Consider the following 20,096-nt stretch of genomic DNA (forward strand, 5'->3'; position numbering starts at 1 on the left):
ATCCCATGTGAATATACCCATAAACTGGTTTTTAGTCCCTCAGGTATAGCGCCACCTTTGTCCATGGACTGTGCCTGGTATTGCAGCTTTGTATTAGTGACCTAGCTGCAATATCCTGCACAGCGCATGATTAGAAGTGGCGCCATAGCTACATCAGTGGGGGTCTGACACCCTTTGAGGATGCAGTGTTTGGATGAGTGTTGTGGCCTCTTCACTGCTTACCAAGCACAGTACCGTACATTGTATAGTAGCTGGTCTTGGTATTGCAGCTCAGCCCCATTCATTTGACCAATGAATGTCACGTCACTGATTTCTAAAAGGGTAGCTGCATTCATTTGTACGCTGCAGTTATTTCCAATAGCGGGGCATCTTGGACCCCCATTGATCTGATATTGATGACCTGTCTTAAGATAACAGCAACAATATTTCCGTTCCTTCCAGGCTTATATAGCCGGTTCTTATTGCACACGTATCATTCATCTTTGTCTTTCGCTACTGCTGGCAATGGGTTTAATTTGGGTTTTTCGTCTCTCCAGGTCAAGCACTTAGAAGTGAGCAGCGCGTCAATGGCGGAGGATCTGTGCAGGAAGAGTGCCATCATAGAGGCCTATGTCATGGACAGCAGGATAGGTGGGTGCTCCATGGGATGGTGGGGGATGAATGGGGTTTACCCAGGCAGCGCCTGTTTAGAATTGCACTCACTACCTTGTGTCACTTTTACTCTCTGTTGTCATCCACAGTGACTGAAATCCACATTTTTTGTTACTGACACGTTTTTCTTGTATTAAGAAAGTGTGCCAAAATCCTAAAATAGCATCTAGCTGGGAGAAAAGAGGCCAGGAGTATAACCTAGGGGACCTAGCCATGACCTTATTTACATCCGGCACTGTAGTCAGCAGTGCATGTATGATCTTGTGCCATGGAGTGTTTCTACAGTACCGCTGCCCCATTGGTGCCCATTAGTTTTGTGCGGGTTAAATTTGGTAGCCATCCAGCTTCATCCACTCCCATTAGACATCAGATACAGTTCAGATTCGCCATCTTTTCCTGTATTTCTGCATTGTACTGTTCCTCTATTATTCCTTTGAGAAATGTGTGAATAAATTGACAGCTGGGTGTTACTATTTTCCTTTGTCCACAGAGTTTATCCCTACTCTCTGATACTGTCCACCACGATTGGACAATAAAAGAATATGAGGGACACCCTTTTTAATGGTAACACTCAGCTGTTATTTTATTTCTGAATTTGTATTGGGAGTAACAGAGGAACGTCCCAACAATGAGGTCTAAGTGGAGATGATTCAGAATGGTTATTCTATGAAGCATACACGTATCTACTAAAGTAGCCATGTCAGAAATGGTGACAGATCCTCTTTAATGTCAGGTTACAGCTTTTAACAAAATATAATGTCTACTGAATGTATACAGTTAGGGCCAGAAATATTTGGACAGTGACACAAGTTTTGTTATTTTAGCTGTTTACTAAAACATGTTCAGAAATACAATTATATATATAATATGGGCTGAAAGTGCACGCTCCCAGCTGCAATATGAGAGTTTCCACATCCAAATCGGAGAAAGGGTTTAGGAATCATAGCTCTGTAATGCATAGCCTCCTCTTTTTCAAGGGACCAAAAGTAATTGGACAATGGACTCTAAGGGCTGCAATTAACTCTGAAGGCGTCTCCCTCGTAAACCTGTAATCAATGAAGTAGTTAAAAGGTCTGGGGTTGATTCCAGGTGTGTGGTTTTGCATTTGGAAGCTGTTGCTGTGACCAGACGACATGCGGTCAAAGGAACTCTCAATTGAGGTGAAGCAGAACATCCTGAGGCTGAAAAAAAAGAAAAAATCCATCAAAGAGATAGCAGACATGCTTGGAGTAGCAAAATCAACAGTCGGGTACATTCTAAGAAAAAAGGAATTGACTGGTGAGCTTGGGAACTCAAAAAGGCCTGGGCGTCCACGGATGACAACAGTGGAGGGTGATCGCCGCATACTTTCTTTGGTCAAGAAGAACCCGTTCACAACATCAACTGAAGTCCAGAACACTCTCAGTGAAGTAGGTGTATCTGTCTCTAAGTCAACAGTAAAGAGAAGACTCCATGAAAGTAAATACAAAGGGTTCACATCTAGATGCAAACCATTCATCAATTCCAAAAAATAGACAGGCCAGAGTTAAATTTGCTGAAAAACACCTCAAGAAGCCAGCTCAGTTCTGGAAAAGTATTCTATGGACAGATGAGACAAAGATCAACCTGTACCAGAATGATGGGAAGAAAAAAGTTTGGAGAAGAAAGGGAACGGCACATGATCCAAGGCACACCACATCCTCTGTAAAACAAGGTGGAGGCAACGTGATGGCATGGGCATGCATGACTTTCAATGGCACTGGGTCACTTGTGTTTATTGATGACATAACAGCAGACAAGAGTAGCGGGATGAATTCTGAAGTGTACCGGGATATACTTTCAGCCCAGATTCAGCCAAATGCTGCCAAGTTGATCGGACGGCGCTTCATAGTACAGATGGACAATGACCCCAAGCATACAGCCAAAGCTACCCAGGAGTTCATGAGTGCAAAAAAGTGGAACATTCTGCAATGGCCAAGTCAATCACCAGATCTTAACCCAATTGAGCATGCATTTCACTTGCTCAAATCCAGACTTAAGGCGGAAAGACCCACAAACAAGCAAGACCTGAAGGCTGCGGCTGTAAAGGCCTGGTAAAGCATTAAGAAGGAGGAAACCCAGTGTTTGGTGATATCCATGGGTTCCAGACTTAAGGCAGTGATTGCCTCCAAAGGATTCGCAACAAAATATTGAAAATAAAAATATTTTGTTTGGGTTATGTTTATTTGTCCAATTACTTTTGAGCTCCTAAAATGTGGAGTGTTTGTAAAGAAATGTGTACAATTCCTACATTTTCTATCAGATATTTTTGTTCAACCCTTCAAATTAAACGTTACAATCTGCACTTGAATTCTGTTGTAGAGGTTTCATTTCAAATCCAATGTGGTGGCATGCAGAGCCCAACTCGCGAAAATTGTGTCACTGTCCAAATATTTCTGGCCCTAACTGTATATTGTTGGGTAATCAATACATGATCCTCACAGATCAGCTGCTTGAAGAGTTTGCAGCGTTCAGGTGAGCGCTGCCACCTTTTTACTGAATACCAAGCACAGCGCCATAGATTGTATAGTCGCTGTGCTTGGCATTGCTGCTCAGCCTCATTCACTTGAATGGGACTGAGCTACTGCTGTAGCATGTGATAAATGAACATGATATTATCAGCATAGTGAAGAGGGTGCAGCACCAAGTCCTTTTCAAGCAGCTGTGGGGTTCCTGGGTGTGGGATCCCCATTTATTATATATTGATGAGCTATCCCAAGGACAAGTCATCAGTATATAAGTCCTGAAATCTACAAGTTTATGAGTGGATATATAAAAGCACTATCGGAAGTCCTTCCTCCATTCCTGCGGTTAGGCTGTACAATCAACACCGGGCTAAGCGTAGATCACTCCATACAGAGAACTGAAAGATCCTGAAGTTGTGATATACCTCTTACTATCTCCTCTCCTTTATCTTTTTATCTTTCTATCTGAACTTTTTGTATGTTATATTCTTGTATTACAATTGTATATCTATGCTACTGTAACATGCTGAATTTCCACATGGTGGGACTATTAAAAGGTTATCTTATCTTATCTTGGACACCTGTTATATATATAAAAAAAAATAGTAACATACTGTCCACTAGGGGGAGCTCAGGAGCTTACTGCATACAGGGTTACCATTGGGTTCAATGTGGAAGCAGTATGCAGTAAGATTTTGGGCTCCCTCCAAGCCTCAGTCACTATATAGGAAGTACTCCACATAGAATATTGAAAATGGCAATGAAGGGTGGGCTTTCACTTTAAACTTCCCTCCATTATGCAAACCACTACAAGTCATTCTGCACTCTATTCTGCAGCATCTGTACAGAGTCCTAGTATAAATCACACTCTTTCATGTTCGGATCCTCAGGCACCATTAGCACTTACTGCGGTTAAGGCATCTTAAATATGTGACCCCCTGGATGGCTCTGGCAAGTAGCAGGAGCTTGGCATGTTTATCATGCCCGCAGCATGGGTGTAACCGCTGCCAATAATAACCCTTTTTTTCGCCTCCTTGCGGTTATTTACTCGTGTAAGCGATCGCTCGCTGTCATTAAATAAACACTTTCCTGTAGAGATTTCAGCAGCTCGCACTTCATGTCTGCTTATTGCCAAGCGCTGTGGGTGTTGGAGCGGATGTGAGTGAGATGCCAGCGCTACTGTTCCTCCCACCACCTGTTTGCCAGTCTGCGTTGGCATTCGTGCCCTGGTCCCCCCCCCCCTTCTCTGACTTATGTTGGCTCGCCTCTCTCGATCTGTCCTTGAATTGTCACTGGATCTTGTTACCTCTTCTCTCCACTTTCATAGTCTCAGATTGTGACCTACAAACTTGTCAAAGACGCTGCCGCTCCTTTCACTCTATGGGAAGGCACAGCACATGGGCTTACAGCAGTGATCTTCAACCTGCGGGTGCAGAAATACAACTCCCAGCATGCCCTGACATTCTTTCGGCATCACAAATGCTCACGGCTTAAGCTTGGTATTGTAGCTCAGATGGTTTCACATTAGCGGAGCCGAGCTGAACCCATGGACTGGGGTGTCGCTGTGTTTTTTAAATTAGCAGGCATTTTTAATAAAGGACAACCCATTTTAAAAGGGTTTTTTCTGGATTTACCTTGGATGGACCATCAGTATCTGATCTGGGGGGGGGTTCTGCACCCGTGACCCCTTCTGATCAGCTGTTTGACCTTGCCCTGAGCGCTGAAGCCTTTTCCTGGGCTTTTGATGTCACCTTCAGCAGTCACATAATACAACAGCTCAGACCCATTCATGTGAAAGGGCTGAGCTGCAATACCAAGCACAGCCTTTGCAATATATTAAGCGCTGTGCTTGGTATTGAATGGGGAGGCTGAGACTTTTGCCCAAACACTACAGCCACCTCTTCAACTAGCTTACCTGTGGGGGATCCGGGATATCAGAACCCTCCAAATATGGCTTACCTATCGTAAGGATAGGTCATTGATAAGCGAGCCTCAGAAAATGAAGCCAACGTAGCCATGACAAGCACATGCCAGCCAGACATACTGCATGGCGGCCAACTATGTAGTACATAGGCTGTGTGTGTCAGAGCTCCCGGTACAGGTAATAATTCATATGAAAGGGGTTGGCTTTAGCTATATTCACATGACCAATCATTTCTCTAGCTTTTTTTCTTTTCATAGGTCCGTTTTCTTTCTCTTGTACCCATTCACCTCAATGAGTGATTTGGTCCATGAAATCAGGAACAGGGTATGCATGAGCAACCTGGTTGTGTGAATATAGCCTTAGTGAGAGAGTGCTTTTTATAAAAATTTTAGATACCTGTAGCAGCCACTAGGGGTTGGCCAGGAATTTATTTTATGGCTTGACCTTAGGATAAGCCATAAATCTCTGTTCAGTAGGAGGGTGACAGCCAACCCCTCTATATAGGTCAGCCCTTCAGGGGTACATCAGGGAGTCGCAGGCAGTTTCTCTGATCCTTGTATAGTGGCTGGGCTCTAGTAATGCAGAAATATATCTTAAAAATCCCTTGTCCACCCCTTTAAGTGTTTTATCATTATGCTCCTCCTAGTGGTGGCTGCAGGCAAGCAAAATTTTACCTGCCTATGAGGGAATTTTGAGCACAGGGCTTATCCTAATGTTTATGTATGAGATCAGATTGTGAGCTTTGGTAGGTACATGGACTGGCGAGGTGATTGCAGTCTGTGTACAGCACTATGGAATAGGTTGGTGCTATATAAATAATGATATTGTAATGCATTTCTGTAAGATCCAATTCTGCACACTCCTCGAGTTGCTCTTTTGTGTATGGTAAATTCTAGAGAACTGCTGAGCGCCTCAGATAATCAGAAAAAAGATTCACTTAAGATTTTAACAACTCTATTAATATTTCAGCAAAACATAAGTGGAATCTGGGTTGATGCTTGTTACCTGGCTCATGTATAGAAATAGGCCGCTGCGATGTGAGCATCTGACTTCAAAAGAGGAGATAAAATCTTTTTCATGGAAACCATCAACAAGTTGTTGATGGATTGGTTCTTACTATTACCAGTAATGTTATCATCATGTTCTTCCCAGCAGCCTGGCTCCATACCACAGGACTATTCAGTGCTAGGTTAAAGTAAGCAATAAATATAAGAAAGCATACCATTATAAGTAGGTCTGTCAACAGATACTTGCCTGCTTGCTGATGGTTTCCAGTTACTGCAGAAATTTAAGGGGGTCTTTTGAATGGATCACCTATCCACTGGCTTCTACGTGACTGATGGAGGATGTCGTTTTTATCCATGTCAGTCTCATAAAATCAAATCGGGTGCACTACTGCTGCTGCATATACACGGGAGACTTGGGAACCCCTCTCATCATGGCTGGGTTTTCAAGTCAGGCCCCCATGTACTATAAATTTGGATAGTTGTAAAGCTCCTCTAACAAGATATGCGCTCTCTCTCTCTCTCTCTCTCTCTCTCTCTCTCTCTCTCTCTCTCTCTCTCTCTCTCTCTCTCTCTCTCTCTCTCTCTCTCTCTCTCTCTCTCTCTCTCTCTCTCTCTCTCTCTCTCTCTCTCTCTCTCTCTCTATATATATATATATATATATATATATATACATATATATATATATATATATTTTTATTTCTGTGTCCAGGGTGTCACTAGTTGGTGACAAGTCTCCGGTCATATGACTTTTACTTACTTGCATGTCTAAAACTCTAGTCAGATACACAGCCATGCCGGATGTAATAATCACTTTTCTTGCTTGGAATACATTAGCAGTTCAAATAAGTATATTTGTACCTGCTATGATGTCATTAGGTGACATCACTGCCGGGGTTTCCATACTAGCAGTACAACTGGCGTTGATTCTTGGCATGGCTGACTCATACCGCCCCTACAAGATGTTATTAATAGAGCCATAAAAACAGATTTACTGCATTAAGGAAACCCAAATGTGCCAGACTAATCCCCAGTTATAATTATAGATGTAATATATTAAGGGGACAGAACCTTACTGACAGTGATTGTCAGGAAATGCTCGCATTGGCCTTGTCCTTATACGCGTGCCCTAGTTAACTAAGATGCAGTAGAGCCATTTCCTGAGTAGGTCTTTGGCAGCGATCAATGCCATACATCACAGAGTAATGCTGTCCTTGGCTCTGGGAGATGAGGGGTTAAATAGCATTGCGTAAAGCCCAGGATAGGTATCGAACAACGGGCATCGGTCACAGATAGTTATATCCAGGCCAACAAGGGTTAAATGTCGCTGCACAGGAGGCGTTTTTCACCTGGGATTTCAGGCAGGTTAGGTAGTGCAGCGGTTTTGTGATGTGTCGGGATGGCGGGCGCTTGTGAAAGACTGTAATCCTTTCCCTGCCAGTCTGACATATGTTACTGCCAGAGACTGATGCGATTCCTGCTGTTCCTGGTGATCGGGACGAGTAAGGTGGACAGAATATCGTTGACTTCAGAGGAGTATCGGTGCCAGCCTGTCCTGACAGTGTCCCTGCAATGCCCTATACACCTCTGCCCTGGCACGGCCCATCACTCTGTAAGCACAGCGGAGCATCAGGGGACTCGGCTGTGCCTAATGCAGTGTCAGGCTTCCCCTCCAATCTTATATCACACGGTGATGCCAGCCTCCGACCCCATCCTCCCCATCTGAGACTAACAGGACCTGACACGCATTGTGGATTTTGAGGCCGTCAGCAAGTGGGGGGCTGCAAGGTGTGAATAATTTAGCTGCAGGAAGATTGGCTGATGTTTTATTTACTAAGGCATAAAATGGAGAGGTGAGGGGTGTGCCGTGCAGCGAGGACGGAGCGGGTAGACAAGTGTAGGCAAATTCACCTTCTGAGAATATGGATGGAGATGATAAGAACCTGAATTATTTACTTGACAATCAAAACATCATTGTATGATGCCCCTGGCAGAGGTCGCTTGCGGGGGGATGAGTAGGGCTGAGGCCGCATAGCCTGGCACATACAATAGTGATGCCCCTGCCCTCTATCCTCCCCCTACCCTACAGATCAAGAATCTTAATCCTCCATGTTTCAGATGAGGAATCCCTTCCAACAGACGGTTGTGTAATCCTGCCACGTGTTTCTGTATCTACTCCTAGGCCTATCTTTTTGGCTCCTTCGGGACTAACACAAGTATTTTCCCTTCCTTGCAGATGTATCGGCCATGCACGGACAGGTAGATCGCAGCAGCCTCAGCAGCGTCCTCAGAGATCTGGTGAAACCAGGGGATGAGAACCTGAGGGAGATGAACAAGAAACTACAGAACATGCTGGAGGAGCAGCTCACCAAGAACATGCACCTACAGAAGGTGAGCGCAAGATGGGACCCTAAGGAATATCCCATGCTTACTCTGGGAAACATACAAGATGCTGAGGATGAAACAGCAGCATGCTAGGAGAGACTGGGAGAATCCCAGCATGGCAGTAGAGACAGACTAGGTGTAGGTTTGGAGGAACAGAGGTAGTTCTTCCATGTTAGGCAGTAATGCCGAGAGAAAGCCACTATATCAGAGAGACTGCCAGTATGCCAGGTGATGGAGTAAGACATCTGCATCTCTCTAGGCGAGTTAAAGGGGTTATACAAAGATTGAAACCTGTCCACAGCATAGTGAATAAGGGATCAGTTGGGTTCCTACAGCTAGGACCCCCACCAATCATGAAAAAGGGGGTCCTGGGTCACCTTGAATGAGCAGTAGTTAAAGATGTTTAATTCTACTCCATTCTACATTACGGGACAGTGATTGGCAATCTGTCAAAAGTTGAGTTAAGAAGCCTGCATGCTTGACCACCACTCCATTCAAAAGGGGTTCATGGATCCCCATTCTCATGATCAGTGGGGCTCCTAGCTCTTGGAATGCCATTGATAAGACACTTAGCCCATTTCCTCTGGAAATAGATTTTGCAAATGCAGTGTGAATGCAACCTAAGAGTGCTCACTGCAAAAACCAGGAGTCCTTGTAACACCTCAGCATACCTTAGTAGCAGTGATCCCTGTGGCCTCTCATACATGGAGCAAGGAGGTCATATGTGGGAGATAGATAAGACAAGATCATATTGCTGCACTCTGGGACCACTACTCTATACAAGGTGTAAATCCCTTTATATCTCTTACTGGAAATCCAAGACAATGTTCAGACTGACTGGGATAGGTTAGGACCTTCTGACGTGTATATAGGACATATTGGGATGATCACTGTAGGATTTTCTGAAGCATCAGCGTTGTTGTCTTTTAATAGGATGGAAATTCACACACACACACATTTTCCTATATTGCCTTGCAAAACATGAAGCACAGAGCATGCTGGGAACTTCAGCCCACAGTACAAGCACCATGACAAGCAAAATAATTGCCTACTAAATAATCAGGTGTAGGTACCAGATGTGCACGTGTGTACCCAAGCGGAGACATTCGCATTCTGGAGGGTGCTACATGTGTACCCAAGTGGAGACATTAACATTATGGAGGGGCTACATACCTCCCTTCACCCCTGGGGTATTCCTGTGACGTAGCGGAGGTCTCCTGTCGCTTGATATTGCTGAGGCATGTAATAGGCCTTGGGAAATAAGCCACGAGGCAATATCAACCTTATCATTTTGCAAGACTTGTAATCAATACTAGGAAATGATGGCTTTAGCAATGTGCTGATACAGGAGCACTCAGGGGTTGTCCCTCCGCCAGTGAGACACGTTACTCCGCACGCTGGACTCATTACAGTGTGTCGTGGGCCGCTGAGCATCGGTATACAGCAGGCTATACTGCAGACCATGCTGGAAGATGATACTGCTCTGCAGGATAGGCCCGTCTGGATGTGACACTACTAAGAAGGATATACAAGGATATAGTCCTCAAGATAGGAAGTACCGGTGTCCAGGAGATCATTGCCCTCGATATGGAGCTGGGGTCAGGTACTCATTGAGCTCCCATAGGCAGAACATTCACAGTCCATCTAGTGATTTCTACGTAATAAAGAGGATTAGTCACAGCAATGAATCTTGCCCCTTTAGGTTGCTCAAACCCTCCGCTATGTTACTGGGATGGGAGACATATCAATCAATTGTAGAATCTTAGTAAAGCCTTTCTGAAGTCCTAGTGATGAAGCTCTTTACATCGAGCCTGACTCACTATGTCCTAGCTCAGCACTGAATCCTGGGGCATGGTGAAAGGGATCAGTCATTTATGGCCTGTACAAAGCTTCACATAGAAGGCTGTGTGATTTAATGTAAATGGTTTACACTGGAGCTAGTGTTTCTGTGTGGTTTAAGTGTTTTTTTTTAGTATATATCATATTCTATATATTACGTAGGATAAAGGGGAAACACAACCCCCTCCAGTCACTATACACACAGCCTGTCCCCTCCAGTCACTACACACAGCCTGTCCCCTCTAGTCACTACACACACAGCCTGTCCCCTCCAGTCACTATACACACAGCCTGTCCCCTCCAGTCACTACACACACAGCCTGTCCCCTCCAGTCACTATACACACAGCCTGTCCCCTCCAGTCACTACACACACAGCCTGTCCCCTCCAGTCACTACACACACAGCCTGTCCCCTCCAGTCACTACACACACAGCCTGTCCCCTCCAGTCACTACACACAGCCTGTCCCCTCTATTCACTACACACAGCCTGTCCCCTCTAGTCACTACACACACAGCCTGTCCCCTCCAGTCACTACACACAGCCTGTCCCCTCTAGTCACTACACACAGCCTGTCCTCTCCAGTCACTACACACAGCCTGTCCTCTCCAGTCACTACACACACAGCCTGTCCCCTCCAGTCACTACACACAGCCTGTCCTCTCCAGTCACTACACACACAGCCTGTCCCCTCTAGTCACTACACACACAGCCTGTCCCCACTAGTCACTACACACACAGCCTGTCCCCTCCAGTCACTACACACAGCCTGTCCCCTCCAGTCACTACACACAGCCTGTCCCCACTAGTCACTACACACACAGCCTGTCCTCTCCAGTCACTACACACACAGCCTGTCCCCTCTAGTCACTACACACACAGCCTGTCCCCTCTAGTCACTACACACACAGCCTGTCCCCACTAGTCACTACACACACAGCCTGTCCCCTCCAGTCACTACACACAGCCTGTCCTCTCCAGTCACTACACACACAGCCTGTCCCCTCCAGTCACTACACACAGCCTGTCCTCTCCAGTCACTACACACACAGCCTGTCCCCTCCAGTCACTACACACACAGCCTGTCCCCTCCAGTCACTACACACACAGCCTGTCCCCTCCAGTCACTACACACACAGCCTGTCCCCTCCAGTCACTGTACACAGCCTGTCCCTTCCAGTCACTACACACAGCCTGTCCCCTCCAGTCACTATACACACAGCCTGTCCCCTCCAGTCACTACACACACAGCCTGTCCCCTCCAGTCACTACACACAGCCTGTCCTCTCCAGTCACTACACACACAGCCTGTCCCCTCCAGTCACTACACACAGCCTGTCCTCTCCAGTCACTACACACACAGCCTGTCCCCTCCAGTCACTACACACACAGCCTGTCCCCTCCAGTCACTACACACACAGCCTGTCCCCTCCAGTCACTACACACACAGCCTGTCCCCTCCAGTCACTGTACACAGCCTGTCCCTTCCAGTCACTACACACAGCCTGTCCCCTCCAGTCACTATACACACAGCCTGTCCCCTCCAGTCACTACACACACAGCCTGTCCCCTCCAGTCACTACACACACAGCCTGTCCCCTCCAGTCACTACACACACAGCCTGTCCCCTCCAGTCACTACACACACAGCCTGTCCCCTCCAGTCACTACACACACAGCCTGTCCCCTCCAGTCACTACACACACAGCCTGTCCCCTCCAGTCACTACACACAGCCTGTCCCCTCCAGTCACTACACACACAGCCTGTCCCCTCCAGTCACTACACACACAGCCTGTCCCCTCCAGTCACTACACACTGCCTGTCCCCTCCAGTCACTACACACACAGCCTGTCCCCTCCAGTCACTGTACACAGCCTGTCCCCTCCAGTCACTACACACAGCCTGTTCCCTCCAGTCACTACACACAGCCTGTTCCCTCCAGTCACTACACACAGCCTGTCCCCTCCAGTCACTACACACAGCCTGTCCCCTCCAGTCACTACACACACAGCCTGCCCCCTCCAGTCACTACACACACAGCCTGTCCCCTCCAGTCACTACACACAGCCTGTCCCCTCCAGTCACTACACACAGCCTGTCCCCTCCAGTCACTACACACACAGCCTGTCCCCTCCAGTCACTACACACACAGCCTGTCCCCTCCAGTCACTACACACAGCCTGTCCCCTCCAGTCACTACACACAGCCTGTCCCCTCCAGTCACTACACACAGCCTGTCCTCTCCAGTCACTATACACACAGCCTGTCCCCTCCAGTCACTACACACACAGCCTGTCCCCTCCAGTCACTACACACACAGCCTGTCCCCACTAGTCACTACACACACAGCCTGTCCCCTCCAGTCACTACACACAGCCTGTCCCCTCCAGTCACTACACACAGCCTGTCCCCACTAGTCACTACACACACAGCCTGTCCTCTCCAGTCACTACACACACAGCCTGTCCCCTCTAGTCACTACACACACAGCCTGTCCCCTCTAGTCACTACACACACAGCCTGTCCCCTCTAGTCACTACACACACAGCCTGTCCCCACTAGTCACTACACACACAGCCTGTCCCCTCCAGTCACTACACACAGCCTGTCCTCTCCAGTCACTACACACACAGCCTGTCCCCTCCAGTCACTACACACAGCCTGTCCCCTCCAGTCACTACACACAGCCTGTCCCCTCCAGTCACTACACACACAGCCTGTCCCCTCCAGTCACTACACACACAGCCTGTCCCCTCCAGTCATTACACACAGCCTGTCCCCTCCAGTCACTGTACACAGCCTGTCCCCTCCAGTCACTACACACAGCCTGTTCCCTCCAGTCACTACACACAGCCTGTTCCCTCCAGTCACTACACACAGCCTGTCCCCTCCAGTCACTACACACAGCCTGTCCCCTCCAGTCACTACACACACAGCCTGCCCCCTCCAGTCACTACACACACAGCCTGTCCCCTCCAGTCACTACACACAGCCTGTCCCCTCCAGTCACTACACACAGCCTGTCCCCTCCAGTCACTACACACACAGCCTGTCCCCTCCAGTCACTACACACACAGCCTGTCCCCTCCAGTCACTACACACAGCCTGTCCCCTCCAGTCACTACACACAGCCTGTCCCCTCCAGTCACTACACACAGCCTGTCCTCTCCAGTCACTATACACACAGCCTGTCCCCTCCAGTCACTACACACACAGCCTGTCCCCTCCAGTCACTACACACACAGCCTGTCCCCACTAGTCACTACACACACAGCCTGTCCCCTCCAGTCACTACACACAGCCTGTCCCCTCCAGTCACTACACACAGCCTGTCCCCACTAGTCACTACACACACAGCCTGTCCTCTCCAGTCACTACACACACAGCCTGTCCCCTCTAGTCACTACACACACAGCCTGTCCCCTCTAGTCACTACACACACAGCCTGTCCCCTCTAGTCACTACACACACAGCCTGTCCCCACTAGTCACTACACACACAGCCTGTCCCCTCCAGTCACTACACACAGCCTGTCCTCTCCAGTCACTACACACACAGCCTGTCCCCTCCAGTCACTACACACAGCCTGTCCCCTCCAGTCACTACACACACAGCCTGTCCCCTCCAGTCACTACACACACAGCCTGTCCCCTCCAGTCACTACACACACAGCCTGTCTCCTCCAGTCACTACATACACAGCCTGTCCCCTCCAGTCACTACACACACAGCCTGTCCCCTCCAGTCACTACACACAGCCGGTCCCCTCCAGTCACTACACACACAGCCTGTCCCCTCCAGTCACTACACACACAGCCTGTCCCCTCCAGTCTCTACACACACAGCCTGTCCCCTCCAGTCACTACACACAGTCTGTCCCCTCCAGTCACTACACACACAGCCTGTCCCCTCCAGTCACTACACACTGCCTGTCCCCTCCAGTCACTACACACAGCCTGTCCCCTCCAGTCACTACACACAGCCTGTCCCCTCCAGTCACTACACACAGCCTGTCCCCTCCAGTCACTACACATACAGCCTGTCCCCTCCAGTCACTACATACACAGCCTGTCCCCTCCAGTCACTACACACAGCCTGTCCTCTCCAGTCACTACACACACAGCCTGTCCCCTCCAGTCACTACACACAGCCTGTCCCCTCCAGTCACTACACACACAGCCTGTCCCCTCCAGTCACTACACACAGCCTGTCCCCTCCAGTCACTACACACACAGCCTGTCCCCTCCAGTCACTACACACACAGCCTGTCCCCTCCAGTCTCTACACACACAGCCTGTCCCCTCCAGTCACTACACACACAGCCTGTCCCCTCCAGTCACTACACACAGCCTGTCCCCTCCAGTCATTACACACAGCCTGTCCCCTCCAGTCACTACACACAGCCTGTCCCCTCCAGTCACTACACACAGCCTGTCCCCTCCAGTCACTACACACAGCCTGTCCCCTCCAGTCACTACACACACAGCCTGTCCCCTCCAGTCACTACACACACTGCCTGTCCCCTCCAGTCACTACACACAGCCTGTCCCCTTCAGTCACTACACACAGCCTGTCCCCTCCAGTCACTACACACACAGCCTGTCCCCTCCAGTCACTACACACAGCCTGTCCCCTCCAGTCACTACACACAGCCTGTCCCCTCCAGTCACTACACACACAGCCTGTCCCCTCCAGTCACTACACACACAGCCTGTCCCCTCCAGTCACTACACACTGCCTGTCCCCTCCAGTCACTACACACAGCCTGTCCCCTCCAGTCACTACACACAGCCTGTCCCCTCCAGTCACTGTACACACAGCCTGTCTCCTCCAGTCACTACACACACAGCCTGTCCCCTCCAGTCACTACACACAGCCTGTCCCCTCCAGTCACTACACACACAGCCTGTCCCCTCCAGTCACTACACACAGCCTGTCCCCTCCAGTCACTACACACACAGCCTGTCCCCTCCAGTCACTACACACACAGCCTGTCCCCTCCAGTCACTACACACAGCCTGTCCCCTCCAGTCACTACCCACCCTGCACCTGTCCTCCAGTCACTACAAAAGCCCCGACACACACTTGGAGTCTAGTAGGCTATTTCTTGCAGTTTTACTTTCTGGTGTATGGGGAGGACAGGAGAAGGTCAAACAGATCTCAGGCTGCCGGTGTGCAAGGAATCCATTCCATTGATTTTCCGATTGCATAGAACCTGCGGCCTGGGAATAGCAACATGAAAAGCCTCTTCCTACTGCTGGGAGAAGCAGATTTCTTAAGTGTCGCCTTAACCTTCATGTAGCAAGCATGGGGCGCCACGTGACGGCATGATCCCAGCGCACAGGGGGAGGGGTATGGTCAGCAAACATGGCAGTGATAGGACCACTGGTGGTCCCCATATTCAGTAGATATATATACTGGACATTTGGGGGTCTGTGGAGTTCTTCTGTACTCAGCTGAGGTATAGATACCGCACACTTATGGGGAAGTAAAGTACTATAAATCCCTCTACAGTGTATACAGTATATTGTGCAGTGTATCTAATCCTGCCATGTGTGATACTGACTGCTGACTCAGTGTATCTAATTCTGTGATTTGTGATGCTGACTCTTCTGCTGCGTATCTATGCCTGTCATGTGATACTGTCTTGTAGGCCAGTGTATCTAAGCCTATTATGTGTGATACTGTCTGCTGAGTTACTTAACGTATTGTGTAATTCTGCCTTCTGAGGTTATATACTATATCTAAGCCAATGTGTTTCTATCTAATCTCATCATGTATGCTACTTTGTTCTGAGCTTGTGCATCTATCTAATCCTATCATGTGTGATACTGCCTGTTGTGTTGCTGTATCTGAGCTTATCATTGGTGGTATGGTCTGCTAACGTTATGTATCTAAGCATATTGTGTAATGTACCTTCTACTGAGCTGGTGTATCTAAGTTTATCATGCTACTTTTTGATGATTTGTGTATGTAATCCAATCCTGTGTGATTCTGTCTGCTAAATCTATGTAGCTAAGCTTATCATGTTTGATGCTGCCTGTTGCGTCTTATATCTAAACCTATTATTTGACACATTTTGTGCCTAAGCCTATCATGCGCGATACTCTACCGAGCCTCTGTATATAACCCTATCATGTGCCAGATTTACCATTCAGACAAGCTGCTCCTGTGGGAGGCGAAATGGCAGCCATCTTGGTCCCAATCTTTGAACAGATTGACCTTTCTTGTGTTACTGTAGGCCTTTAACTCTTTCTTCTCTCTCATGCAGGACCTGGAAGCTCTGTCCCAGGAGATTGTCCGGCTTAGCAAGGAATGTGTGCCCGCACATGGGAGTCCCCAAACCCCCTCCAAGAGCTGAGACCAGGCCTGAGGCTCTCCTTCCTCCATCTCATCAGTAGAGTAGCCCCTCTATTTAGTTGAACTGTATGTGGGCTTTGCCCCTGATTTTAGTCTTACGCCCCTGGCTTGTGCATTCCATGTGTGTGCGTCCATTTTATCTCAGTCGCCCTCTCTTTCAGATATTTCAGGGCGCACCGAGTCCAGATTATAATGTACAGATGATTTGCACAGATGTGATATGATTCATGGTGGTATAAGGGCCCTTGCCTCGCAATTTCTTGTACACTGTCCGATATGTAGAGCTGCACTGCCATGTCACTTTCATGTGCTGCAGGGGGTCTTCAGTGACTTCCTCACCCCTGCAGCTCACATTCCTATATACTCTATGGGCTTGTTATTTGTCCACCCTAAACACCATTTACGTTATAGTGATTTGATGATGCAAAGCCCCAAATTCCCTGCATATGCATAGAAATCCATTCTTATCACCACCAGTAGAGGAAGCTCACTGCATACAGTGTTTTTATTGAGGTCAATGTATATGCAGTATGCATTAAGCTCTTAGGCTCCCCCTAGTGGTGGCTGCAGGCACCTATAATTTTATTATTTACCTCCATGACTATGAAGGGCACTTGGCGCAGAGCTCCAACCGCTATAGGGACATCAGCACAGAAATGGCGGTAAGAGGTGGACATGAAGTTTAAGGAGGTGCTACTAGAGCCAAGTAACCAGATAATACATGTCAGATTTCCCTCACATATTACTTCAAGGAGGAATGTTAAAGGGCGACTTTTAACCCTCATGGTCCTTAGTTAGTCCGGGCATGCTGAAGATTTTTGTCCTCGGTTAGCTGGTTGGAGTCCGAGGGGGAAGGGGCGACTATGGAACTCAAGTTTTAGGGTAAGAAACCTCACTTTGTGATCTACTGACAAGGGACAATGATTTAAAGGGAACTGTAGCCTAGGGTGGATTTGCCATTTAAAGGGGTCTTCCACGCAGGAAGCATGATAAATTGGCTACCCTGACAAGTTGCGTCACGACCATACCCACCCCAATCTCCTTTAAATCATGTTTATTGTCACGTGGCAATGCTACAGCCCAGTCCCAATAAAATGAATGCGACTGAAGGGCAGTATTGTCATGTGACCAACGGACATGATGTCACATCCTAGGAAGAAGAAATCAGCCATGTTTTCTAACCCTGCACAACCCCCTTAAGGGATTTTCCACCTCATAATGTCCTTTTATGTTGTTATTGGGGTACACTGTGCTTAGACCCTCATCATAAAGGGCTTGAAATTATGTCTGAATCCATCACGTCCCTCTCTTACAATTACTGGAAATTCTGACTAGAGTCAAATGATGCCTTTTCCCAGTTTCCCTCAGAGGTGGAGTTGCCCTTTAAGCCCTGTTCACTCATTAACCTGCCAGTAGGTGTTATCTTATGTATTTATCGTTTCAAGCACAGTAGATGAGGACAAGTGGGGTCAAAATGTTAAAAAAAAATCTTGTTTATTCTTAAAGAGAACCTGTTGACAACACACGGTGGAGGCGGCCATTTTCAAAGCCAGTCCATGATTCATCCTGCTAGCCCATAGGCTGCAGAGCTTTTCCGCCCACAATATAGTTGTCTCAACCATGTGTGTAGGACGGGCTTATGAAGAGATATGGCTTTATGTTGCATCCAGCACCCTGCAGTCAGAGGCTTGATGTTGATATACTGTATATATGTGATGTGCTACGCTCTCCGGCTCGGACTGATGTGTGGATCTGCTATCTATACATATATATATTTAATGCACCGTGACTTGTACAATGACCTGTATATATATATATATATATATCATTGTGCGTGAGATTGTCAGTCTGTCTTGCAGCAAGGACAGGGCAGACCATGTTACACTGGAGGTATGTTGGCCATACGCGGCCGGTGAGCAGCGACCGACGTCTTTTATCAACTCATTTTTTTCTGGACACTTTAGTTTATTATATTAAGTGCAAATGCACATCAACGCGGGAACGGCGCCAGCAGTGGAGCACGAAGACGTCCAAACAGCCATATTCTAACGTCACGCATGCCACCTGCCAGCACAGGACTGCAACATGTACGTGACTGGAAAATAAAGTGTTAAAACATTCACACTGGTGTCATGTGATTGGTGTCTGATGCCTGTCGATAAAGTTGCCTGGAATCGTTTCCTATGGCGTCACTGAGCTGGCTATACTTGGTGACAGCCATAATTTATTCAAACTTAAAGGGGTTGTGCAGGATCAGAAAACATGGCTTCTTCTTCTTTTCAGGAAGTGACCTCACATCGATTGGTCACATGGCAATACTACATTAGAACAAATGAGATGGAGCTGCAGTTTGATCATGTGACCAACAGATGTGATGTCACTTCCTTAGAAGAAGAAAGCAGCCATGTTTTCTCTCCCTGGATAATCCCTTTGACATGTACCCTAATAGATTCTAATGTACACCTTGCTCTGGGGTTGTCATGGTAGCAGTAGATTCTTTTTATATTGGCTTCCTGTTACGTGACTTCCATTAGAACAAGTCACATGACAGGAAGTCACATGACAGGAAGTCCAGGTCCAAGAACTATATTAAAGCAAGATTAAAAATAAATATCAAGATGTATGAACCGATGATAATGGGAAGGAGAAGCCACAAAAAAGCCCTGGAATTCTTAACAAACTATATATATATATATTTTGGATTTCAATGGCAGCTGGTCAGCTATGGTCCTTGGCTTTCTACTAAAATGGCGGCAGGGTTCTTGTTGTTAGGGGTGGCATCCCCAGTATTACTAGCTAATATAGATAGATGGATTATAGTAAGAAAACGTTACATCTGCTGTTTATCTTTCAGTTCATAATTCTAGGTTGCCCTTGGAAACAGACTTCGATGTAGCACCACAGTGCTGTCAGAACTCTGAGCTCCCACAATGCATTGCTCTCTAGTAACAGGAAACCAGAAGAATTCAGAGTGTAGCTGTAGATGTGAATGGAGACAAAAACATCAGGTGACTCAGAAGTTAGTACCAGATAAGTAAAGTATCATTTTCTACATAGATGTGACTGAGGACCCGGCTGCTGCTGCTGCTGATGATGATAAGTGTAATTCCCCTTTAATAAATTCTGTTGAATATTAATTGTATGAGTCCCCTTTAAGACAACTACTAAAAGGCCTTAAGGGGAATGTATCCATTTTTTGTACATCTCTGTGGTGGCCATCTTGCCTGTTAACGGCATTCAGAGATTTGCTTTACAGCAGTCACATGGATCATAGGGACCTGTAGACTGGAGATGGTTCTTGGATTTATACAGTAAGGTGATGTAATATAATCCTTATATTCCTATACTGATATTATTGACATTTTTATGGAAATCCTTTCCAGAGTGAGAATGGTACTGAGGGCAGCAGCAGCTTGTCGTCTACACTTAGCAGACATGACTAGACGGTG

At 47.4% G+C, this 20,096-nt stretch overlaps 1 protein-coding gene across 2 annotated transcripts in view; it reads left to right on the plus strand.

Annotated features, from left to right (window-relative positions):
* The window catches only part of GRIPAP1 (GRIP1 associated protein 1), a 52,642-nt gene extending 33,873 nt beyond the window's left edge, over positions 1–18,769 (plus strand). For both annotated transcript variants that reach the window (XM_075259143.1, XM_075259145.1), the window contains 3 exons: positions 537–630; positions 8,299–8,453; positions 16,559–18,769. In XM_075259143.1, coding sequence (XP_075115244.1) covers positions 537–630; positions 8,299–8,453; positions 16,559–16,648 — 339 coding nt within the window. In that variant the 3' untranslated portion in view covers positions 16,649–18,769. The remainder of the gene's footprint in view (positions 1–536; positions 631–8,298; positions 8,454–16,558) is intronic.
* The last annotated feature ends 1,327 nt before the right edge of the window (positions 18,770–20,096 follow it).

This window comes from Leptodactylus fuscus, chromosome 11 (assembly GCF_031893055.1).
Source record: "Leptodactylus fuscus isolate aLepFus1 chromosome 11, aLepFus1.hap2, whole genome shotgun sequence".
NCBI classification, from domain to species: domain Eukaryota; kingdom Metazoa; phylum Chordata; class Amphibia; order Anura; family Leptodactylidae; genus Leptodactylus; species Leptodactylus fuscus.